The following is a 24,570-nucleotide window of genomic DNA, read 5'->3' on the forward strand; positions in this document are numbered from 1 at the left end:
CTGGTAGCCCTCAGCGATTTTGTTAAGATGGTACTTCATGAGGACAACTTGAAGGTTCCAGCCAGGGGGGAAACACCCACACACAGGCCACCCCAGGGTGAGGCAGAAGCAGTTTATCTGTGGGTTCAGCAAACTTCAGCAGACGTGGACTCCAAAGCAGGATACACTAGCAGAGGGGAAACCTCTTGGACAACTTGTAAGTCCTGATGGGCTCAGCATCGCTAATGCCCTCAGCCAGCCCGGGGACCACACTGCAGAGGGTGATGACAACCTGAGGCCTGCTGAGAGGAGGGAGCGCCGGCTGGCTGCAGGGACAGGCTCCCAAGTCGTACTGAGGGAGGCTGGATCACTTGCTGTGAAGAAACCTTAGGGACAGGAGAGCTCTCTGCAGATGCCTGAGGGGACTTAAATCCAAAGGTGCTGGACATACGCCTTTACCGCTCCATCTGCTGGGGCCGACTCTCCGTGGCAGCACCAGACTCCACATCAGACCTCCTAGACCACAGCCTGGCTCTCACGCCACATCCCAGCTGTGCTGCTTCCTGCACTCCTCCCAGCCTCTCTTTCTTCATCCAAAGAGCATGATCAAAATACCTTCTTCCCAGGGCCTCTGTGTTAAACGAGATGGGTCCTACACACAGCCTGTAGCACCACATGGGATCATAGGAGATCTCCCAGAAGAAGGCTATTTTCTGTCTCCATCTCCGTTCCCAGGGCTGCTGATGAGCCCTGAGAGCCAGCAGTTCTAACAGAGAACACAGAATCCAGAAAGACAGTCTGTAGGGAACATTTCAGTTGTTTATAAAACAGGCCAACACGTTTCCACCTCGTAAGTTCTAAATCCGTCATCCCTAGCTCCCTAGATCTAAGAATAGGCACCCAGTGGAGCCAACGTGCCATGGCACGCTTTCCCCGCAAGTGACTGGGAAATGTGTCCACACCAGCCTCCCTGCCTCCTACTCCTGGAGGGCGGGGGAGGGGGGTGGCCTCTGCCTCTCCCCGCTTGGCTGTTTCTGAACCTCTCCCAGACTCAGTTTTCTCTAACACGCGGTGTTGTTCCAGATACCTGCCTCACTGGGCGATGCCTGCAGTGACGCACAGGTGGGGGTGGGGAGCAGGAGAGCAGGGGCAGGAAGAGGAAGGGAGACCTTTGGCTCCTTATTGCCTCACTGTGGAATTCACTTTCCTCTTTTAAAAGAGAAAGAAATTGACAACGAGAACTGAACAGCTTCTTGAGCAATGGGATTCTTTCGTTATTTTTATTTGAAAGGCAGAGAGACCAACAGTTACCCACTTAGCTGTGTGTCCATCTGTCCATAATTCTTCCTTCCATCTATTCACCCGCTTCTATCTACAAATCCACGATTTAATCCATCTTTTCCATCTATTTGTCCATCGCTCATCTGTCCATACAATAGTATCATTCTTAATTTTTTTTGTTTTTTATTTACTTGCAAGAGATGGAGAGAGAGAGAGAGACCTACCTTCTACTAGTCCTCTCCACAAACGCCTACAGCCACTGGAGCTAGGGCTAGGCTGGGCCATAGCTGTGATCCAGAAACTCAAACCAGGTCTCCCACATGGGTATCAGGAACCTAATTACTTGGAGCCATCACAACTATTTCTCAGGTTGCACATTAACAGGAAGCTAGGATCAAGACCTGATGCTTGGGGTCTGGTGCTATGGCACAGTGGGTTAAGCCGCTGTTTGCTGTGCCGGCATCCCATATGTGCACCGGTTCAAGGCCTGGCTGCTTTACTTCCAATCCAGCTCCCTGCTAATGTATCTGGGAAGGCAGCAGAAGATGGCTCAAGTGTTTGGGCCCCTACACACACGTGGGAGATCTGGATGAAGCTCCTGCCTCCTGGCTTCAGCCTGGCCCAGCCCTGGCCATGGCAACCATTTGAGGAGTGAACCTGCAGATGGAACATCTCTCTCTCATTCTAACTTTCAAATAAATAAATAATTTTTTTTTTGAAGGGGGGAGGGGGGGACTGGTGTTGGATTTGAACCCAGGTGCTCCAATATGGGATGTGGATGTGTTAACCAGCTTCTTGACTGCTATGATAGATACCCAGCCCCCACCAATGGGGTTCTACAAGAAGTTCTAGAGCACTTCCCAACCTTGTGGTTGCCAACCCTTCAAGTTCATCACCTGAATAAGGCCATTCCTCTGTCTGTTTGGAAGGAGCTTCCCTGAGGAGTGTTTTCTCCACTCTGCCCTTCTGCCTCTACTTTCTTTCTCTTCCTTCTTCCCTTTAGAATGTTTGTTTATTTGAAAGGTAAAGTGACGGAGAGAGAGAGAGAGAGAGAGAATTCTCCATCTGCTGGTTTACTCTCCAGTTGGCCACAACAGCCAGGGCTGGACCAGGCTGAAGCCAGGAGCCAGGAACTCCATTAGGTCTCCCACATGGGTACAGGAACGCACGTATTTGAGCCACCATCCATTTCTTCCCATACAAACTAGCAGGAAGCTGTATCTGAAGCAGAGTAGCCAGATTTGAGCCAGCTCTCCAATATGGGATGCAGGTATCCCAAGCAGTGGCTTAACATGCTGCAAATGTCTACCCCTTCTCTTCATTTCTTATACACACTTATACATACCCCATCACCATACATGTTCTCCAGGGTCGGAAGGACTTTTGATGTGTCTCATCCCATCCTCCACCCTCACCAACTGGGGACCCAGAACCCCCAGCAGGGTAACCCCTGCTTTCCAGGGCAGCCTCCCATACGGCTCAGTGTTCTTCTTGATAGGGAGCTGCAATCAGCCATGCCAGGGGCTCCTTCTTCCCACCTGCCTGGTTCTCTTTGACCTTCTCTCCATTCTCTTACGAGCCATTCGTTCATTCACCTGTTCAGTCATGCAACAGAATGTCCTGAGCACCAGTGTATGCCGAGTACATCTCAGGGACTGGTATACAGCAGTCCACCAAACAGTCCCGGCTCTCCCAGAGCTTGCTTGTGGTCAAAAGGAAAGGTAATAAATAAACAGTCAACAAATGTGAAGAACAAAGCAGATAAGGAGATTGAGACGGGGTAGGGGAGCATTGCTGTTTAGCAGAGAATTGACAGGAAAGGTCTCTCCGATAAGGTGACATCTGAACAAATACTAAATGTGAGAGAGTGAACCTGTCGATACCAGGCGCCCGAGCACCCCAGATGACGGGAGCTGTGAGTGCAAAGGTCCCGAGCAGAGTCAATGCTGCTGTGTCAGAAAAACGGGCCACGGCGGGACTCGCTGCCAGGGGAGCTGGAGGCTGCTGTGTGTTCTGATAAGAGGAGAAGCCACTGGGGGTCAGAACGGAGCTGTCTCCTATCTGACTAGGTTTTAAGAGGCTCACTCAAGCTGCTGTGTGAGCATAGATGATGCAGCAGTAGAGGCAGCCCCAGGAGTAGGTCGGCAGCCCTTGGAGGACTACCAGCGAGAGGTAGTGGGGCCGTGAGAGTGAATTCTCATTGCCTTCTGACCACTGCCTTCTGAACGCCCTCCTTCCATAGGCCCTCACCTTTCTCACTGGTGCGCAGCCACAGCCTCCACACTGGCCTCCCTCCCTCCAGCCCTCACCTCCTCTCACCCAGACCTCAGGGCTGCTCTGGATCCTGATCTGGAGAGGACCTTCAACCAGCCTGCTCCCAAGTGCAGGAGGCACTTTGCACCACAAACCCTCCTCTGGGTGAACAGCCCCACTTCCGGGTTCTGGAATGGCTTCTTCCTGCTGCCTCCACTCCTGCCTCGAGGGCATCATTGGCCTTTGGCATGATGGATGAGCTAATTATTGAAGGGGCAGCACATTCACCATGCCTCTTCCCGCAGCTAGGCCTGATGGGGCCATCGTCCTCACAGCCCTTCCACGGCTGTTCTCTGTAGGAGCCACGCCTCTCGCTGGCCCAGGGACAGACTTGCAACACTCTGTTCTTCAGGCCTGTGACCAGCAGGTGGCCCTGGCCAAAGACGGGGATAAAGATAACCATCCAGGTGCACAGGAGTGGGCTCAATGGCCCTGGATCTCAGCTCTGTGTGTGTGTGTGTGTGTGTTTGCACACGCACCCCTCCAGACAGAACAAGGTATTCAGAGACCACGGGCAGGGGGAAAAGCACAGCCATATTCAGCCACGCACTAGCTGTTTCCAAAGCGCCTGCCCATGCGTCCGGGAACTGCTCTCTGAACAGCTCTGCTCCCAGGCCCCTACTCCCACCCCCAGCTCACAGACTGCTGCAGACAGAGAGGGATCCCCGTAGACCCAGAAAAGCTGTGGTGTGTGTGCCCACACATACCACAGAGGGCTCACAGCAAGTGGATCTCACAGCAGGACCCAGCCTTACACACAGACGCCATTCCCTTCTGCAGCAAAACAAAGCATCAGGGTTGGTGACAGTGACTCAGAGAGGGCACATTTTAATGAGGACTCTCTGTTGAAGACTGGTAAACTCCTATTCGTCCTTCAAAACCCAGCTAAGTATTAACCTGTGCCACTTCCAGTGACCCCCACCTCCTATCCCATAGAGCGTGTCATCCTTTCTAGACTGCCTGCACTGTTACTTATTTATTTGTTTATTTTAGTCATCCTGTGTTACAGCTTTTTAACATATTTGAACAACACAAAGAAAATGATAAAGACCCATCCTCCATTTCTGCCTCTCTTCCTCAATGACTGTTTTCAGTTTGGGATACACTGTTAGGAATCTGTACATAGAAAAGCATATAGGGGCTTGACATAGCGTGGGTCGTGCTTTCTGCATGTTATTTTGAAACCTATTTTATCTTGAAAGTGTCTTAGATATCTTCCCATGTCAGACCGTAGGATTGTACTGCACATTTTTGGAATAGCTGCATCCCATTTCCTAGTGGGGTCAATCTCTAATTTCTCAAAACACTCCTCGGTTTGATGGATATTTCGGGGTTCCCACCGCCTCTCATGATTACAAACCGTGCTGCAGTGAAAGCATTTGCAGATGTCTCCCTTTGTAAGTGCCACTGATTCCCATCCCTGTCTTCTCCCAGAACTGCCCTCCCCCGCATGCTGGGGGCCCTGAGAGCACAAACAGAATTTCCTCTTCTCTGGGTCTTATGCTCAGCACAGGGCCTCAGCCAGAAAAGACATCCCTAGGATGAAAGAAATGGTCGCAGTGTGGGCCCGAGCATGACAGCCTTAGTGGCCTGGGAGAATGCAGGGTGCATGCCGTGGACCTGGAGAGCTGGAACAGTGAACTGGGAGAAAGAGAGAGCAGACCACAGAGGGCCGTGAGCCAGCTCAGAGGCCGAGGTCTCACAGGTAGTGGGGAGACAGGAAATGTTCTTTGTAAGGACCTAGTGCAGCATGTGTTTGTGCCTAATTTCCCCTGCAGGCCTGCAGCATTAGCATAAAGGAAGAAGTAGAGTAGCTGTTGCAATTCCCGGGCAAGGGAGGTAAGGCCCTGAACCCCCTCTTTCTTTTTTTTTTTTTTTTTAATATATTTTATTTGTAGGTATCTCATAAATACACAGTTAGGAACATAGTAATTCTTCCCACCATACCCGCCCTTCCTCTCACTCCCCCCCTTCCTCCTCCCTCTCCTACTTAGTCCAAGAAAGAAAAAGTAACAGAAAGAAAGAAGGAAAAAAGAAGGGAAGAATGGAATATACAAATTAAGAGAGCTGTTCCTCAACAGTCTAGACCAGGGCTGTTCTATGTTTTTGCTTCTCGAAGGTGATTTTTTTTTCCCCCTTCCTCTTTTCCCTTCCTTCCTCCCCCTTCTTTCCTTTCAGAAGCTTAATTGTCTTTAAAGAAGAATCCAAGGATGGCACATCTCTTATGAGCTCTTAGGCATAACTTTAATTTATGAGACATAATATTATCCTCCATGTAATACTCTAAATGGAAGTGATTCTTGAGAGCAAGTTTTACGATTAAGTTTCATGATACAACTCTTTGGGGACAGAGGTCCTGTATGAGAAGTTAGTGCACAGTTGACTCTTGTTGTTTGTTTAACAAATAACACTCTTATGTATGACATCAGTGATCACCCAAGGCTCTTGACATGAGCTGCCTTGGCTATGGAAGCCTTTTGGATCCACTGGCTCAACAAGGCAATAAGCAAAGTGAAAGTTCTCTCCTCCCTTCAGAGAGAAGTACATCCTTCTTAGATGGCCATTTCTTTCCACTGGGGTCTCACCTGCAGGGGTCCTGTATGTAGGACATTTTTTTCCAAAATGTCTTGGCTTTCCATGCCTGAAATGCTCCCCCTGGGCTTTCCAGCCAGACTGGAATGCCTTTATGGCTGATTCTGAAGTCAGAGTGCTACTTAAAGCGATTGTCATTCTATGAGTCTGCTGTATGGACTGCTTCCCATGTTGAAGCCTTCACTCCTTTTTAATTATATTATTGTTTTCTAACACTTAGTCCTATTTATATGATCCTTTAACACTTGATCATATCAATATGGTCACTTTACCACTTAATCTTATACATTTGATCTTTATAACACTTAAGTGCTGTTTTTGTCAGCCAGCTTAAGAGATTTGAGAGTCCTATGGCTAGTTGTTAAGCTGTACCCTTAGGAGTAAGTGTGTAGGGAATTTATATGGACTATACTGCATTGCAGTTGCAAACTTCATATATTTCACAATTACAACTTTAGGAGCTTGGTGATTCTTCCCACTGTATCTGCCCTCCCACCCACACCCCACCCCCCTCTTCCTTTTCCCTGTCTTATTTTTACTCTTATTCTTTACTAAGATCTGTTTGTATATTTTTAAGATTTATTTTATGTATTTTAAGACAGAGTTACAGAGAGACGTAGAGCTAGAGAGGAGGTTCAGGCTATCTTCCATTCCACTGGTTCACTCCCCAAATGACCACAATGGCTAGAGCTGTGCCGATCTGAAGCCAGGAGCCAGGAGCTTCTTCTGGGTCTCCCACGTTGGTGCAGGGGCCCAAGGAGTTGGGCCATCTTCTACTGCTTTCCTAGCCCATAGCAGAGAGCTGCATCAGAAGAGGAGCAGCCAGGACTTGAACCCGGCACCCATATGGGATGCTAGCACTACAGGCGGTGGCTTTCCCTGCTACGCCACAGTGCCAGCCCAAAGAAATCTGTTTATATTTAACTTTATACATATATGATTAACTCTTTGTTAAGTATAGAATTCAATGAATCATCTGAAGGAAAAGATTATAAAGGAAAAGATAAATAAAAATGTAGAATAAGAAGCTGTTCCTCAACAGTAGAGAGAAGAGCTCTTCCAAATCACTGGTTCTCAAAGTGTCCCTTTTGTCTCTGCGTCTTGTCTTTAAGATGCTCTGTTAGTTACCACAGGTCAGGGAGAACATACAGAATTTGGCCCTTTGGGACTGGTTTGTTTCACTAAGTATGATGTTTTCCGGATTCATCCATTTTGTTGCAAATGACAAGACATCAGTTTGTTTGTTTTGTTTTTTCTGTATTTACTGCTGTGTAGAACATCGTGTACATATCCCATAATTTCTCTATCTAGTCTTCAGTTGATGGGCATTTGGGTTGATTCCATGTCTTTGCTGATGTGAATTGAGCTGAGATAAACATGGAGGTACAGATAGCTCTTTCATATGTTGATTTCATTTCCCTTGGGTAGATTCCCAGGAGTGTGAACCCCTTCTTTCTATCCTGAGGTCACTACCTAGACCCAGAGCACTCCAGGAGGCCTGGGTTCTTGCTCACAGCAAGTCCCTGGAGAGCACCCCACCAACTGCTGCTGGAAAACTGAGTCCCCTGTGAGCTTGGGCAGCCGGACACTCAGAGGTCTTCCCTAAGTTCGCCCAGCTCCCTCCACTCGCATATGCTGGCTTTTTGAGTCCACAGCCCTGCTCACTCCCTCTTGGCCTGGCCCTGGGGGACAGCAGCCCCGTGGGATGGGCTAGTTCTGTGCGACAGGGGGATCCAGCAGCTGCTTGACTTCTGGCACGCATCGCTCCCTCCTCTTCCCACCGCCAGCAGAGGCAGCAGGGGCAGAGCTTCCTTGGGCCTCAGGCCCAGCACTCACGAGGACTCCAGGAGGTTCTTGCCCTCCTGCATGGCACTTTCTCTCACTGGCCTTCCGTCGCTGGTCTTGTCCTCCTACACCACTCCGTACCTTCCCTTGCAACCTGGAAGCAGTGCGCTTGCAGGAGAGGACAGTTTACCAACAGAAGCAGGCCTGGAGCCGTGCTTTCTGGGTTTGCATCCATCTGCTGCTCACTGGCTGTGTAGCCTTGCACAGCTCACATCCCCTCTTTGGAGAATGAGGATGCTATTAGATGGCATCCAGCAGGCCATCTGTTAGGTGTGAAAGGTCAGCGAAGCCTGCTTACAAGTGATGTTCACAGGGCCCGGCCTACACCTACGAATTTAGCAATTCTATTAGCATCTTTCACGTGGCTTGGAACTAGTGAAACAGCCTGAGGTTTGAGAGTGCGGGGTTCAAGTCCCAAGTAGAGGGGCCATGTGACCATGGACAAGCACTTTTAGCTCCCTGGGCCTGGTTACCTCGTCTGTGAAGCCGAGCCCAGGCCACCCCAGAGGCTGCTGTGGGAATCCAGGGGACTCCTCTATGGGGCCGAGAAGCACTGTCCCTAGGTTGTAGCCCTCATCCTCATGGTCAGAGACAGTGGCTGGAATTCCAGCTGTCACAAAGGGCATTGCCACCTGTCTTTGAAGGAGGCGTCCCATCAGCTCGAGCCTCATTGGTCACACCCAGCTGCAAGAGAGGCTGGGAAATGGGCCCCTCATTCTGCAGTCCAGGAGTCCGTGCCGCCTGGGCAAGGTACTCAGGCAGAGAAGCTGCCTCCTCTTCCCCAGCACTGGGCTCCCGTCCCAGCACCATACGGCCCCGTGAGCACCCAGGCTGCCAAAAACCTCCAGCAGGTGCCACAAGGCCTGAACAGATTTCGGTATTGTGCCCAGCTTGTGCCAGAGACCCTGCCAGTGCTGAGGTTCCGCTGCCTGCAGGGCTCTTAGGCTGTCGCACGTATGCCGGGCCGTGAGCTCCATCACTTGTCACAGCCTAGATGGAGCCCCGTGAACAGGGAGCCTGAACTCCGAGGGGCTAGGGAATCCCTGTGACTCCCCGGTCTCCCATCCAAGGCTCGGCCCCACACCCTGGGGCCAGTGGAGCTGACCCCCACCTCCCATCTGCCAAGTGGGATGTGCGCAACCTCAAGGCCCCAGCCAGTGCTGGGCGTGCTGTCAAACCCCCAAACGGATGTCCCATATTCCCTTGGGCTTAGAGACAGGCTCACCATAGCCCATTTTCCCTCACTTCCACGTGACAGCTGCCCATCTGGCAGTGCCCTGCCGAGTCCAGAGGGCCCTTCTGTCTTCCCTGTGCCCTGCAAAGATGGCCCTGAGCAACTGTGTGTGTGTGGGGGGGGGGGGCATGGCAGGACAGGAGCCACTTCTCAAATATAAGAGGAGTGCATCGCTTAAAGCTGTCGCACCACACGGCCTCCTGTGCAGGTGGTACCCCCGGCTTTCTGGGGTCTGCAGCTTGTTTTGTTTCCTATAGGTTTGTTTAGCATGTTTGGAAACCCCACTCCACGCCAGGCCTTCCCATCTGCCGATGCCCTCCCTCTCCTCTGGGCCTTTTGGCACTGGTGTGGCCTCCTTGCCTCTTCCCCCTCTCCCCAGGGTCTGCTTCACCGTGGGGTTGAGCTGTCGCCATGTGTTGGGCACTTTGGGAGGTGGGTGGGGACTAAAGCAGCAGGTGGAAAGGTGGCGCCCAGGACAGCAGGGTCTCTAGGACATTGTATAATGCAGAGCTGGCTAGCAGCCACCAAACCTCACTTGCATCCTGCTTTTATATGCTCCTGTGTGCAGAGGGTGAAAGAGATCACGCGACAGAGTCGTGATGCGGCCCTCAAACCTATGCTATTGCCTGGCTGCCCTTCAGAGAACACATTGGCAAGCCCTGGTGTATGCTGTGCAGAGGTTAGCAGCCCCTGGCCAGGCTGCCTGAGCCTCAGTCTTACCCCTGTAAAATGAGAACATTACGTCAAACAGGGCTGCCACACAGGTTGTTGGGATTTGACGAGGTAAAGCACATGGAGCACCTCGGCCCTGGGTAAGCTTTCTCTCCAAGTATCAGAGAGGAGATGTCTGGGCCTCTGCCAGGCCTCTCGACCCAGTGGGCATGAAAGTCCTGGCTCTGGGCCTCTGGCTACCCCGGCCCGAGCATGGCTTCCTTAGAGCGTGTCCCCTTTGGCAGGAGGAGAGGGACCTGCCAGCTGCCCATTGTGCCGTGTCCTGCTGCTAGGTCAGCTCTGCCTTCCTCCCACCCCATCCCCGCTGACAGTCAGCTGGTGCCGCTCACCAGGCCCTGGGCACAAGGCCCACACCGGGTGCCAAGCGAGGCCCAAAGGTACTCGGCCTCTTCCACTCTCCCACCTTGTACCTCTAGTCGACCTGGCTGAAACTCCTGCTTAGCTGTAGGAGGCGATGCCTGGGGTTCATCCTCTCTGTGTGCGTTTCCTTGTCCGGGGGCCAAGCCGGCAGACATCTGTGTTTGGCCAGGGATGCCTTCCTACTAGGGGAAAGGAGAGGGAAGGGCAATCCCAGGGCCCAGCCAGCCCCTCCCTCTGTGGGAAGAGCAAAACAAGTTTGTCAGGATAATGATTTACATATAAAGACTTACACATGATTGGCAGATCAACAAGAATATTCTGTGGTCTAGATAGGGATAAGTTCTCAACTGTCAAAAACAATGGAAAGGAATTTGAACACAAAAGATCCACAAGTGGTACTACCTAAGACCATAGACATCCATGAAATTGAAAGATTTAAAACAACATTTAGTTAAACTGAGAAAAAGTGTGAATGCCAAATATGGCAGAGGAAGAGTTAATATCTTAAAACAGCAAAGTTCTTATTAAGAAACAATAGCAAATATTTGCGAAGTACTCGGTGTCAGGCACTGTTCTAAGTATTCTGCACGTATTTCTCACTTAGTCCTTGTAAACAGCTCTGGGAGAGTGGCAGTATTATTATCCTCACTTAACAGACGAGGGAACCGAGGCACAGAGAAGCTAAATCCCTTGCCCCAGGGGACAGCTAATACATGGTACAGCTGGAATTGGAACCCAGGCCATCCAGCTGTGTGTCTGAGCACTTAGAGTGTTCTATACGAACCAGGAGAAAGACAGGAAGCAGATGGTACACAAAAGAACAAATACAAATATCAGAAGTACAAGAATTGAGTTTCGATGGTAATAAAAGAATACAAGTTAAGACAATGAATTTTTTGGTCTTCAAATTAGATGATGTTAGCCACTACAATTCTAATAAATATTAACAATGCAAGAGGGCCAAGAGCCGTCCACAGATGGCTGAAGTTATACCCAGGTGGCCTTTCGGAGGGGGATTCTGGCAGTATTCAAAACAGCACTCAGGAGTCTCAAAAATGTCCGCGTCCTTTGACCAGGAATTCCTTTCTAAGAATCCGATTTGAGAAAATAATTAAATAGACAAAGATTCATGCATAGAGATGTTCATAGCAATGCTATACAAAATAATGAAAAATTAGAAACAACATAAACATCCGATAATTGGAGACAGGTTAAGTAAATAGTTTAATCTCCATAATGGGCAATTAGGCAGCCCTTATAAATACATTTGTATAACAAAAGACTTACCATAAACAAAGAGACACAGCACAGACTTCTGGGAGACATAGCAACAAAGAATGATATACACAAGAGAACACAAAGAAAACCTACAAACCAATAAGGACAAAGCAAACCCAAAGAACCGAACAGGCAAGGAGTGTAGATAGGCAGACAGTTTCCAGGGCTGAGGATGGCCCACCTCAGCATGGTCAGAGAAATGCAGACTAGTCGATGCGCTTCTCAGAACAGCAGAGGCAAAGAGAGAGGGGAGGGTTCACCTCCACGCTGAGGGCAGTGTACATGGCTCCAGCCACCTTGGGGAGCTTTTTGATTTTCCTCAGTCATGTTGGACATGTGCCCTAGGGAGCAGCCTAGGAGGTGGAATCAGCAAGTGCTGGTGACCGACCACACGTGGGAAGTGACAGTGAGGAAGACTCCCGGAAGCAAGCCAGGTTTGGGGCAGGTGTGGGTTGGTGGGAACAGGAAACACCGAAACACAAGCACCTGTGGGGCAGGCGAGGAGCAGGGGTGGGGGCAGAGACAGTGAGCGGGCCACCCAGGGTCACGGAGCTTTGCACGTGACCATGGGCTGAAGGCTCCAGCTCTCCTCTCCAAACCCACTTCTACAGTTGTCTTCCCTCTTCTTCACAGGTGGGGTGTGTTATTCCTGGGGCTGGAACGAGCATGGCATGTGCGGGGATGGCACCGAAGCCAACGTCTGGGCCCCGAAGCCCGTGGAGGTTCTGCGGTCAGCATCGGGACTCCTCGTGGGCTGTGGGGCCGGCCACTCCCTGGCCCTCTGCCAGCTGCCAGCACACCTCGCACTGGGCCAGGACCCCGAGATCGCCTGCACATCCCCAGATGCCACCAAGGATACTGAATCTCAAGAGGCCATGGACGAGGAGGCAAAGTAGAAGGAAACAATCAGAAACGTCAACCCAAAGCCGACCTGAAGGGTCTTGAAATGGAGAACTTCGATAGAGAACCTTTAATAAAGTGGCTTCCCCCAGCAGGAATGTCCCCAGACAATCACACGGCTGTTTTGTGGGACCGGTCTAAGAAGGACTCGGGAGGCCCTGAAGGTAGGGCTGACACAGGAGGGTGGGGAAGCTGCCTGCCTAGAACTGGGGCCCTGGGGGACAGAGTGCCTTTGTCTCTGCTGGGCCCAAGCAGTTGGCTGTCCCTGCACTGAGCAGGTGAGAGTGAGGGCTCCAGTCCTTACCCGAGCCCAGGAAAGCCGAAGCAGCAGCGGGAAGACCGCAGCCTCTCCCTGCCCGGTAGAGACAGGAAGCCCACCTGTGGTTGTCCTGGTCCAATACCCTTTGATTCAGCAAGGCACAGCATTCCCAGGCCAGGCTTAGTACAGCCGTAAGCTTCTCCTAGTATTTTATTTTCAGGCCCCAGGACTCATACTTTGCTCATTCAAGGGTGTCGAGGTACTGTGCCTGGATACGTGGACGGGAAGGAGCTCTTGATGACTAGGACCAAGGGAGACGGCTTTGGCGTGGGGTAGAAGGGAGTGGGGATGAGGAAGTGGAGAAAGACTGCTTCTGGAAAGACCCAGGAGAAGAGACTCCTGACAGACAAAGGAGCCCAGAACCAGTGACGCTGTCAGACGTGTCTTCATCTAAGGCCGGCAGCACTCTGGGGCGAGACTTGTGTGACTGCAGTTGCCACGCTGTGTAGTTCCCCCGAGGGCCAGGCTGCAGCCTGGCAGCATGGGAAGGGGATTCTACAGGGGGAGCAGCCCAAAGGCCCCAAGCTCTGACTTCCCCCCTAGGCCCGGCCTCTGCCGGAGCAGGGCACAGAGCTCTGAACCCTGGCCTCCCCGGGGGCAGCTGTGGTTCTGGGGGACAGAGTGCCTCTCTCTGCTGTGACTGACCACAAGCCCTTGGTCAGCAGACCTCAGAAAGAAGACAGGTTGTCATCTGCTGTTTGTCATCAGCCAGGCAGCTGAGGCCTGTGGCCTGTCTCCCCCCCCCCCCCCCCCCCCCCCGCTTTTCCTTTGAGACTCAGGAGAGAGCCTGGGTCTGTGCGTGACTTTAAGAAGGCTCAGAGCTGGAGGGCCTCATCACCGTTCAGTGGAGAGGCCTCCAAACTACATTCTTTAGAACCCCAGGAGGCTCCTGGCAACTCAGTAGCCACCTTGTGGACTGTGAGGACAGGAGGCCAAGTACACAGAGGCCTGGGTCCCCACCCCAACCTATTCAGATCGGCTCGAGAGTACTTCAGAAAGTTAGTAAGAAAGTGGAATTAAACAGCAAGTTTTTTTGGGTGCAGAAAATATGAAACCCTTTTCAATTATGACACCATGAAGTTTGCCACCTTGTCACGGTATACATTTTCCATGAATTTTTTGAAGACCCCTTGTATTACATGCTGGGTTTCACATGAGATTTTATTTGACAAGGGCATCCCTGAGAAAGTTTGAAGGCCATTGATCTTATCCGCCATGTTCATCATCCATGTGGGAAAATGGAGGCATAAAGGGACCAGTTCAAGGCCATACACCTGGGTCCAGGGTCCTTACTGGGAAGTAACCCAGCCAGGGCCAAGCCAGAGCAGGGCGACATAGAGTAGGCCCAGGACCAGAAGTGGGTTCAACCCAGGAGAGCCCACTAAGCTCCCCCTGCCTGCAGCCAGAGACCACCCACAGTTGCAGGCTGACCTTGAACACCAGTGCTTGGAGTCCTGCCCCCAACATTGCACTCTGGAGACGTGTCTGCCCTGGCTGTTAAAGCCCCTGGTCTTCCACCTCCCAGGACCAACAGATGCCAGTACAGCTTCCAAGTGCTTTGGGGATGGGAAGACACTCATGTCCCTGTTCTCTGAGCTGGTCCTGCTAAGATGCCCAAGCTGACAGGGCTGGAGCAATCAGATGGCCCAGAGATCACCCATAGGAGGAGCCCAGAGTTACTGCCTCTACCCACTGTCCCGCAGGCTGGCTAGGCTACATCGCACACCCAAGCCAGAACGCATGGATGGTACTGAAGCCTTATACTTCCGAGGTGGACTTTCTGCTCACAAGGAACCCACACGCTCCTGCCCCCTTCAGCACCCGTTAGAGACCCAAATCCCAAGTCGTCTCCTGCCGAGTCCTACGCCTCTCCCAGGCCTCCCTGTAAACATCAGGAAAAAGTGTCTCAGGGCTCCCCTCCCTCCTGAAGCAGGGCCAGGGGGTACATCAGCCCTTACCCCTTGAGCCTCAGAGTCTCAGGGCTGAGTCAGAATCAGGCAGGACACAAAGCACACGTGGAAGAACCAACTGGTGCTGGAAGACACCACCGGCCGCCCCGTCACCTTGAGTTCCTCCGGGCCACCTTTCCTGCGAGTGTCCTCAGGTGCTGTGTGAGGTGTCCACAATGCCTCCTAGACTTTTTCCACCAATTCTCTGACTTTGTGGATGTCTGAGTTCCCCTCCCATCCCCACCACCTCTAACAGACCATGAGCTCTTTGAGAGCCAAGGGACCAAATCTTGGTCAATTCTGAAAGTATTCTTGGCCAGTACTTCACCAAGAACACCTGGTACAGAAGTGCTCAGTAAGTGTGCGTGAATGAACTCATCAGTACCCCCCTCGGTCACCAGAGGAAGCACCATGATCCCCTCGTTCCTACCCACCCTCTGCGTTTATCCCTCTTACAAATGTTTGAGAACTGTCTGTTGACTGCCAGGTAATGTCAGTATCATCCACCTGCCTAGCTAATGTCGTAGGAGCTAACTTGAGAAAATGCCCACTCATTTGTAAAAGTCACCTTTTCAAAAATCAAAGCCTGTGAATTGCCTTCACAGGCCTCCTGGGCACAAAGGAAGAAAGGGAAAAGGACAGGGAGGCGGGGCCTCACTGCGTGCTCACAGGCCTTGGGCCTGGCCCCAGGGGCGGCTCTGGTGGACACTGGTGAGATGCGTCCATTCCCAGCTGCCAACTCCCTCTCCCCTCCTGCTGACAGTGCCCCCCCACCCCCATCTTCCCTTGACACTCCCACCGCCCTTGGCCCTGGCTGGCTGTGGGGGCCATTAGAGCAACCGTAGATGAGAGGTGCTCAGGAATGGTGAATCCAGGCCTCGGGCTCAGAATAAAGCCTTCCCATCATGCACCAGGCATCCACCACTTCTCCGGGAAGTGATTAGTGATCAATGGGAGTTGGGGGTTAGCTCTCAAAGTTAGTGGGGAAAGCAGCTGTCGGAGGGTGTTCCCGCTTGCAAGGCGCAGGTGTGTAGCTGTTCCAAGTTCAGAATGTCAGAGTGGGGAGAGGAGGAGTCCGCACACAAGGAGGTGGGCGTGGGGAGAGGCGGAGTCGGAGAGGCTGGTGGGCCCTGCAGCCCAAGTGAAGGAGTAAGCTTCTTAGGGCAGCCAGCTGTCTCAGCAGCAGAGAGTGGTCCCTTCTGTCCCTCCCGTGGCACTTCCGGAAGGAGGGCAGGAGGTCCGGAAGTAAAGGCCAGCCCCAGGAAGCCCTCAGCTTGCTTGGGACAACTCAACCCAGTCAGAGCACCTGGGATAAATCGGCTTTCTCACTCTGGGCCGGTCCCTTCACCGCCCCGCGCCGTGTCCTCTCCCCTGTAAGATGGGGTTATCGAATGGTGTGTGCCGGCACAAGGCAACGTGTGTAGATGCCCTGCGGGTGTAGATGCTCCGTCTCCCCATTCGCAACTGTGTCCCTCAGAAACCCGGATTCCAGATGGCTTTGTGTCGAGTCCCACTCTGTGCCCACCATAGGCACTTCTTTGCAGGGGGCTCCCTAGGTAGAATGAGCATTACCCTCCCTGCAGGAGCCGAGCAGCTTGGCTTGTATGCAGAGGTTCCACAAACTTCACGCCCTGGGTTCTTGGACGGAACGGGGCACCAAGAGATTGAGTCAAATGCTTAGAGGGGGTGAAAGAAGCCACTAGGTGAGAATTTGGCATCTACATTAAGTCTCTCAACCACCCATCCCATCAGGGACTCAGAGACTGTGCGGGCTGGCGTCAAGGGAAGGGAAACCAGGGGAGGCCTGACACCCATTTGTTGGAGGCCCTGGGCCGACCACTGCCCTCCCTGGGGCTCATCTTATCTGCAAAGCACTAAGAGGTCGATTGACATGACCTTCAGGGACTCTTCCCACCCAGCATTCGAGTCTCCCATGGATAGGAAAGGACCTAGAACCCCAGGGCTCCACCGTACCCCCCACCAAAATCAAGGGGCCAACCCAAGCAACCCAAGCTCCCTAGCAGAGGGCTCCACCCCTTCTGGGATGAGAGAGGGATATTCATTGAGGTGGTCCACCAGACTGGTCCCAGCGAGGGCACAGCCCAGTAAGGCACCCAGACCTGAGTCAGATGCCTGCCTCTGGCTCCATCAGATCCAAGAGCCAGCTGTGTCAGGGTGGAGGTGGCCGTGACCTGCACAGGTCGCAGGGAGCTCTGGCATGATTTACAGAGAGGGCTCTACACCAGGAAGCTCCTAGAAGTTGTGCGGATCTTAGGTCAGGTCCATACACCCTCTGCCTTCTGAGAGCTCCCGCCTCCTCCCAGCCACCGGAACCTGTAGACTGAGGGGCCACCCTGCCCAGCCAACCTGCAGGGGGCAGCTTCTCCGTGTGGGCCTGGCTTTCCCCCCACACGGAGACACGGTGGGGGAGGGTGGGGAGGTGGAGTGCAGAACCCAATCATGACACTGCCTGGAAGCAATAAAAACCCAAGTCCGAGCTTCATCTCCAAAGTCAGCTTTTTATTATCAGGGGCCAGGGCCCGGGGGGGGGGGGGGGGGGGGGGTCGTTGAGCTAAAGCAGCAGCGCTCTCTTTCCAGGAAATGTTGGGAGCTGCGGTGAAGCTCGAGATGTTGCATTTTTTTCCCCTATTCAAGCATGTGTTTTTCAAAAACATTATCCTTCTCCCCTCCCCCCGACCCCCCCATCCGCCCACTAATTTTAGAATCAGACCAAAGCCAAGCTACTGTCCTCTGTTTCGGTTGGGAAAATACTATATTTATTCGAGATGCAGAAGTGTGTCTCTGCAAACCTCCAATTGCTTCAGGAAAACAAATCTGCTTTAGACTATACAGAAACCATGATGCAAAATTTATTTCATGCTAGAATCGCTTTGCATAACATTGGGCATGCAGGTTTTTACTCGGAAGTACTAAATTGCATACAATGCCAGGTTGTGCCTTAGTAAGGTGGAGGAGGGAGCTCCTCCCGGGGTCCTGATCTTTTGGTGCTCTACAGCCTGGTTTGAAAGTAACACTTGGAAAATCCACACGGTGGGGATGATTTACTATGAACGAGTTGTCATGGAAGCTGGTCACACGCAGCTACACACCGGTAAGATGAGAGAAATCGACCTAGGCTAGCCGCTGTCAGGGGTCTCGGGGAGGCGTCCGCTGGGTGGCGAGCGTGGCAGACCGAGAGGGAGGGAGGCGGCAGTGCGGGCTTCCACAATTCTACTCGGAGCAAAGTTCTCGGTTTCCACGGGAGAGATGAACTATGGAGGTGAGGTCAATATGACCGATGACTGACCGACTGCCCTCTCTGGAACCTTGGCTCTCCAGCATGTGTACAAAAGGAGAAGCGATCCGTCCTCCTTCCCCGCCCCTCCTCCCTCGCTCCTGCCCCCCCCCCCCCGGGAATGTACAGGATTCTACGGAACGCCGTTACAGTTTGGCTCCAACAACGTGTGTGAAAGTAAAAGAGTTTTGAAAGAAAATCGAGGACTTTTGCCTTCCCGTTCTTGTTGTCGTTTAGGGTGAGCATACAGTTGCAGGGGGGTGGTGGGTTTGGTTTGGCTGGGTTTTCTGTTGAACTTCATGCAAGTCATGCTAAGGAACCCCTCCACCTCCCCCTCCCCAAATAAAAGAAAAGGTTTAAAAATGAAAAGAAGGAAAAGAAATCCTCTACGGTCAGTTACCATTTGGCCGTAGAAAAAGCTACGTCCGTCCTAGTACAGGGCCTGGGCCACTCACTCGGACTCGTCCGGCAAAACTGCATGGCGTGAATTTACTCTGTCCGAGGGTGAGGAGGGGCTGCAGGTCCACCCAGATGCTTAATAGCCACCAGTGTCCTCGGCCAAGCCGCCTGGTCAAGTCACTCTCACAGCCTCTGTCGGCATATACTTAGCAATGACAGGGCTTTCTTTGCAAAGATCTGTATGTAAAGAATACAATTAACACTTGAGCTTCTCTTCTCGGCTTTCCCGTCCCGCTTGGTACTTAGTTTTTTAAGGAAGGAGGAGGAAAGACAGAACAGCGGCATGCAGAGGCAGGCAGAGTCTTCTCCAGCTGGCTTGGTTTTCCCATGCAGTGAGCCAGCCTCGCAGCCTTTCTCTCCCTCCTGGAGGGGGGTGGGGGGAACAGGTCGCGTCCCTAACTCTTCTCCTACTCTGCACATGAACTCCAACGCCTGCAGTGACTTAGGAGACAGGCACGCCCTCGGCCACCGTGGTGACCCCGTGGGAGTGCCGGCCAAGTGGATGTGGGTGGGGGAGCTTCACCCTTGGCACCTGCTAAAGACTGGTGCTGAAGCCCTGCGGGACTGCGGTGGGGTGTCACCCGTGGACAGTGCCGCCGCTGGGTCTCCTAGCCACTACAGGGAGATGCGGCTGCTTCCGTCCCACATTCTCTGGGCTTCTGGAAGCCAAGGAAGAAAAGACCCTCCTGCTTGCTGTTTGGGGCTGCACCTAGTAACCCAACATTCCGAAGGAAAAAGACAGGCTGCCGTGAGACCTCCCTGGGCAGGGCTGGGCCATGGGGAATGGTCTGCCTGCTTCACACTCCCACCCCAGCACTGCCCCTGTTCCCCGGCAGGCCAGAGCCTCCCCTGGGGAAAGCCAGTTGCCAAGGGGAGCATCAGGCCCATCCGTGGGGGGTGCCGAGGCTGGCGCCTCCCCAAGGCCGGCAGCCCTCCATCGTGCAGCACCATGTGGGGCATGACTCACTGTGCACTGGGGGTCCAAGGGACCTGGTGGCAGGGCAGAGAAGCAGGGACCAGCCTAGATGAGGGGCGCCTAGCTAAGCACTGGTGACCTGAGGTCTGTCCCTCGTCTCGGTGTAGGCTGCCTCTCCTCTGCTGGGTTTGCCTTGGTTGGATTCCCTGTCTCCCTTCTGCATGGTTTAACCACTTCAACGCTAGAGCAGTTCTGAATGGCCACAGACTCCACCAGCTATAGCTCCTTTAACACCCCCGGCCACTCGCTTGACCCAGCCTGCTCACCCAGGTCAACATGCATCCGTGTGAGTTGCTCCAAGACATGCACGAGCCGCCCAGCCAGTCTGTGCACCGGGAAGGCTGCCTCTGCCTTCCCGGCCCAGGCCAATGCCTGGAGCCTCAAGCGAGGCTGTTCTGGACCCCACCCCAAGCCTCTCCTCAGCCCAAGCTCAAGCTCTCCTAGAAGCCTCTCTCCAGCCCAGTCAGCCCTAAGTTCTGACTGTAAGGCCACCTTGAGCAGAGGCCACCACTTGTCTCAGCCTTCACCAGCCACAAGGGGGCGCTGACCGCACCCAGGGCAGTGGCCAGTGGGCACCAGGCATGGAAGAGGCGGCATAAAATGCTGCCTGCCACCAGCAGTGTTCTGACTGGCACACTCTTTCCCTCTGCAACGGCGGTGGCCTTTCCCCTAAGCTCTGGAGCCAGCTCTCCCTTCATGCCTCCCTCCCACTGGCCTCGTGAAGGATGCCTCTTCTTGAACAAGGACCTCCGTTAGTTCAGCTTACATGGCCTTGGGCAGGCCAGGCCCAGCCCTCTGCCCTCCCCAAGCAAGGGAGAGAAGAGATCACTGAGCTTTGTGGACCTGCCCTGCCATCTGCCGGAGCAGCCTTGGGGGGAGTCAAGGCTCCCCCTATACCCAAGGGCCCCCTCCCCTGCCTTAGGGCCATAGCATGAGGTCAGCCAGCCGCCTGCCAAGCCCCTGTATCTTGCCCTTAGCTCAGTCCCAGCCCACAGCTGCCCGGGCCTCAGGTTCCGTCCTCCAGCCTGACATCCCACTGGGGGGACGGGACATGGACCCCCAGGGGCTGCCCCCCTCAGCGGGCCTGCCTGCCCCTCCCCCACCGCCCTGCCCACCCATCTGCAGGAGCGCGAGGCGGGCCCGGCTGATGCACAGTGCCCCAGCTTCCTCTACATACCCTTTCTCATTCCTCCACCAGGCGGGCACGCGTACTCCCCGGTTGATAAGAGGAAGCAGGGTCCGTATCTCTCGCGGGTGCCCGAGCGCGTAAAAGGCAGGCCCTCATCAGGAGTGAGAGCCTGGTCTATGTGGGGGCAGTCTTCGTTCGCCAGCGCGGCCTTCGCCACCTCCCCATTCAGTTTGGAATCTTCAAACATATAAGCAGAAGCTATTGAGACACTGAAAACTGTTTAGTTGTTGGGGGGGGGGGGGAGGGAGGGAACAGGCCAAAGACAGGGCATTAGCACAAGGGAGCCATGGAGGGTTCGAGACTTGGGAGGTGGGCAGCCTGGGGGCTACCCACACTGCTGGGGGTGGGGTGGGGTGGGGGCACTCCTGGGTTTGCTCAAAGTTTGCAAAAAGATGAGTGGGTGATGGGTCCAGCAGGTGCAGTGCTGCAGGCTGGGCCCAGGGCCTAAGGCGGGGCCAATGAGACAGGATGGTGTGGATGCCGTCATGGGGAGGGGGCCAGACACAGAGCTCGGGGAGAAGACAGACAGACACGCGGAGCACTCCAGGCCAGAGAGGTGGCCTTTGCAGACCCCTTTGCTGCTGACCAGAGCCTGTCTGCCTCACATCCGCACCCAGCCACTTGTGCAGGCTTCCTTAGCCGCATTCAAACACTGACCAACTGCACTCCACTTCCGGTTGGATCCCATCTGACCACTGGGTTGTTTATCCTGTCCCCACCTCCCCACCCCCTCACCCCGCCACACACACACACACACACACACGCCATCGGTCACTCAGCCTGCCCCACTCCCACCACTGCATCGTGGCCACTCTGATGTGCTGCCTCTTGTACAGACCAGGACTGCCAGGCAGTCTCTATCCCCGTATGGACCCAGTGTGGCCCCTCTGCTGCTCTGTCCTTGGTATCCTTCACTCTGTCCCCCATTCACACTCAGCCTGGTCACTGAGCCTCCCCTGTCCCAGAGGGACCCTATCTGGTCACTGTCACGTTCTGTCCCCTGTGTAGACCAGGCCTGGTCATGCGGTCTACTCTGTCCCCATAAGGACCTGATCTGGCCACTCTGATGCCCCACCCGCTTGTACACACGGCCACGCAGTGGTCTCTGTCCCGATGCAGACCCCACCTGCCCAGCGCATCTGCTCCGTTCTCCACGCAGACCCACGCTGCCCACTCAGTCTGCTCTGTTCCCCGCCCCCGGGCTGTCCCCAGCAGGCTTGGTCAGCGTGTACAGGCACAACAGGGATGTATGCATGACGCTGTGACGGCGGGACATGGACGTGGGAGGGACTCCTGTTCCTCTGTCTCCTCTCGCCAGTGTCCCCAGCAAAGCAGAGCAAATGGAGGTGTAGAAGACAACAGCAGCTGATGGACTGGGGCGGGGGAGATTCGGGTGTCTTCCTCTGCGGTAGCCTGAGAAGGAACCGGGAGAAGGCGTGGCAGCAAAGCATGGCCAGAGCGAGGAGCCCCGTCTCTCCCGGCTCCGGGGAGCCTTGGCTGCCTTTCCCAGGCAGCTCCGACTGGTCTCTGCCCCTGCCCCGTGACTCTTGGGGACCGAGCCTCTCCCCGCTCTCTGCCCTCAATGCAGACCCTTTCTTCCCCAGGTGGAGCCAACTCTGAAAGTGGATCGAGGGCGACAGCCTCAAGGGCAACCCCTTTGTGGAGGAAAGAGACCAACGTGGGCGAGACCACGTTAGGGGAGGCTCTCTGACAGCTTTCGAGGGTGATGGGGGAGAGAAGCCTGGGGACAGTTTCCACCCCATGTGACGCTCTCCCGTGATCCTGTTCACATCATGTAACTACACGCAGAAGTGATCCTTCCCCGCGTGCACACCTCGGCGTGCACGTGGGCGGGATCACCACCCGTGTGCACATCATGTCACTACAAAGAGGCAGTCAGTCAAAAGAGAAATGGACCAATCAGGTTTATTCATAAAGCAAATCCAAAAAAAAATCCCATCATAATTTTGGAACTTAAAAAAAAAAAGTCTCTCGTACAAGGTGGCAAAGCATTTCACGTACAGTGCGTTTCTTGACAAATCCCAGGGGCTTCGCTCCCCGACTGATTCTCCACCAGAAAGGCCAGTAACTTGGACACCATGGGACTGGGACTGGGGCCTCTCTGGATTCCGGAGCTGCCTAGCACCTAGGGGCGTGTCTGCGGGCACACACGTGTGCTCCCAGACACGCCCGTCCTGCCTCCCACTCTGGTCAGCCCCTGTCTTCCTTTCCAGAGCTCTCTGGGCTGAAGGAGGAGGGTCCTGGGGAGGGAGAGTGTGGAAGCCGGGGGGTGCTGCAGTGCCTGTATGAGCTTTCCCAGGCAGCAGCCGGCTAGGAGATGGGTGAGCACTTGCTGTCTCTCTGCTGGCCACCGCCCATCAGGGGTGGAATCTGCAGCCTGTGTTCTTGCCTAGGGGAGGGTCAAAGGTGGGTGCTCCCTCTCTGCCTCTGCCTCCAGGGAGACGGTACAGCCTGAGGTCCCTCCTCTGGCTCTGAGTCCCCGCCCCCTGGCTCTGCCCACCAGCCCTCCCTATCCTGGGGGCTCCCGGCTCCCACAACCTTCAGAGGGCCCCACGTTTAGCACGGGTATTCCCCGCAGAGGCAGGAGGCAAGGAGTAGCCATCAGGGATCTCCCACCCGTGGGGGGTGGGGAGGGAATGGGAGCCAGGCACCCCACCCTCCCTGGGGGGATTCCCAGGATACTCCCCGAGAGCCTGCTTCTTCTCTTGACCTTGGCGGAGGGGGCGGTGATTGGGTGGGGGTGTTTAAGTCTCGCTTTGTGAATAAGCCCGGCCTCCTCGGGCTCTTGGTTTATCTGTGGTATGGGAAGCTCTCAGAATCCAGAGGGGCAGCTGCAAGAGAGACAAACCAAAGAAGGCCAACTGTCTACATCCGAGGAAGCTGTGCAAAGGGCCGGGGGTAGACACTCACCCATCCCCGCACCCTCCTGCCCTGGCCCGGCCTTCGGATGAGATGGCAGCTAGGCGCCTTGGTTCCCACCTGCTCTCCAGAAGCCTGGGGGCCCTGCCTCACCTGGCCCAGGGCCCCCAGGCCTCCCCTAGCCCCACAGGCCTGCGATGGTGAAATGGCAGCATGGGCAGCGTCTCGGAGATGGTTTCCAGGCTCTGAAATGGCTGAGATGAGCGTCCGAGAGGAGGGGGTCATTTTTTTTTAAACTTTGGAGCAAGGAGACCCCACGTGGCCAGGCCCTCAGCCAGCAGGGCTGGCTTCTCTGCCCCCCCTGTCTCCAGGCACCGCCGACGAGGTACTTACTGTTCACACCAGCAGCGGGCGCCACGGGGCGCACGCAGGGCTGGGGTGGGGTGGGGGGTGGTTGGGCAGTTCCTTGGGTTAAATCCCAAGAGATCTGCCCAGCTGGGGACTCAGAGAAAAACGTCCCGGGTTAAATGGGGACAGTCTGGGAGAGACACAACCACGAGAACCGGCACGAGTCACGCAACAAAACGAGGAGGGAGAGAGAGGAGAGAGAAACATGATTAGTGGAGAGAGAGAGAGAGAAAGTGAGAATGCGAACAACACGGAAAAGAACACCCATGCCTGGCCCTCTGAGTCTGCTGCTTCCCCCTCAGCTCACCTGGGGGCAGCTAGGACCCCACTCAGGGTCCCAGTGGCCAACACCATGGCTGCTCCATGCAACTCTGCAGCCCTGCCCCCTGGGACTTCCCTGCTGCTGCCAGGGAGAACCGCCCCACCCCCGCCCCCAAAGCTGACTGAGACCCGGGTGGTGGCGCCTTGGGGGAGCAGCTTCTATGGGATCTTCTATGGCTGCCCCACGGTGCCCACAGGGAGGAAGGGAGTCTGGCCGCCAGTCCCCCATCTCCACCCGGCCACCACCTCCCGCTCACCTA

General features: G+C 54.5%; 2 protein-coding genes across 5 annotated transcripts in view; one reads left to right on the forward strand and one right to left on the reverse strand.

Moving 5' to 3' along the window:
• Positions 1 to 13,163, forward strand: part of SERGEF (secretion regulating guanine nucleotide exchange factor) — a 245,340-nt gene extending 232,177 nt beyond the window's left edge. For 2 of the 4 annotated variants that reach the window (XM_062198085.1, XM_062198087.1), the window contains exon 10: positions 12,248 to 13,159. In XM_062198085.1, coding sequence (XP_062054069.1) covers positions 12,248 to 12,559 — 312 coding nt within the window. In that variant the 3' untranslated portion in view covers positions 12,560 to 13,159. Of the gene's footprint in view, positions 1 to 12,247 lie in introns of all 4 variants that reach the window. The other 2 variants (XM_062198088.1, XM_062198086.1) reach the window with 2 other exon arrangements.
• A 5,485-nt stretch (positions 13,164 to 18,648) lies between these two features.
• KCNC1 (potassium voltage-gated channel subfamily C member 1) overlaps positions 18,649 to 24,570 on the reverse strand; it is a 39,920-nt gene continuing 33,998 nt past the window's right edge. The window contains exons 3-4 of the mRNA XM_062198089.1: positions 20,690 to 20,878; positions 18,649 to 18,713 (exon numbers count right to left, since the gene is read on the reverse strand). Coding sequence (XP_062054073.1) covers positions 18,649 to 18,713; positions 20,690 to 20,878 — 254 coding nt within the window. The remainder of the gene's footprint in view (positions 18,714 to 20,689; positions 20,879 to 24,570) is intronic.

Source organism: Lepus europaeus, chromosome 7 (assembly GCF_033115175.1).
Source record: "Lepus europaeus isolate LE1 chromosome 7, mLepTim1.pri, whole genome shotgun sequence".
Lineage (NCBI taxonomy): Eukaryota > Metazoa > Chordata > Mammalia > Lagomorpha > Leporidae > Lepus > Lepus europaeus.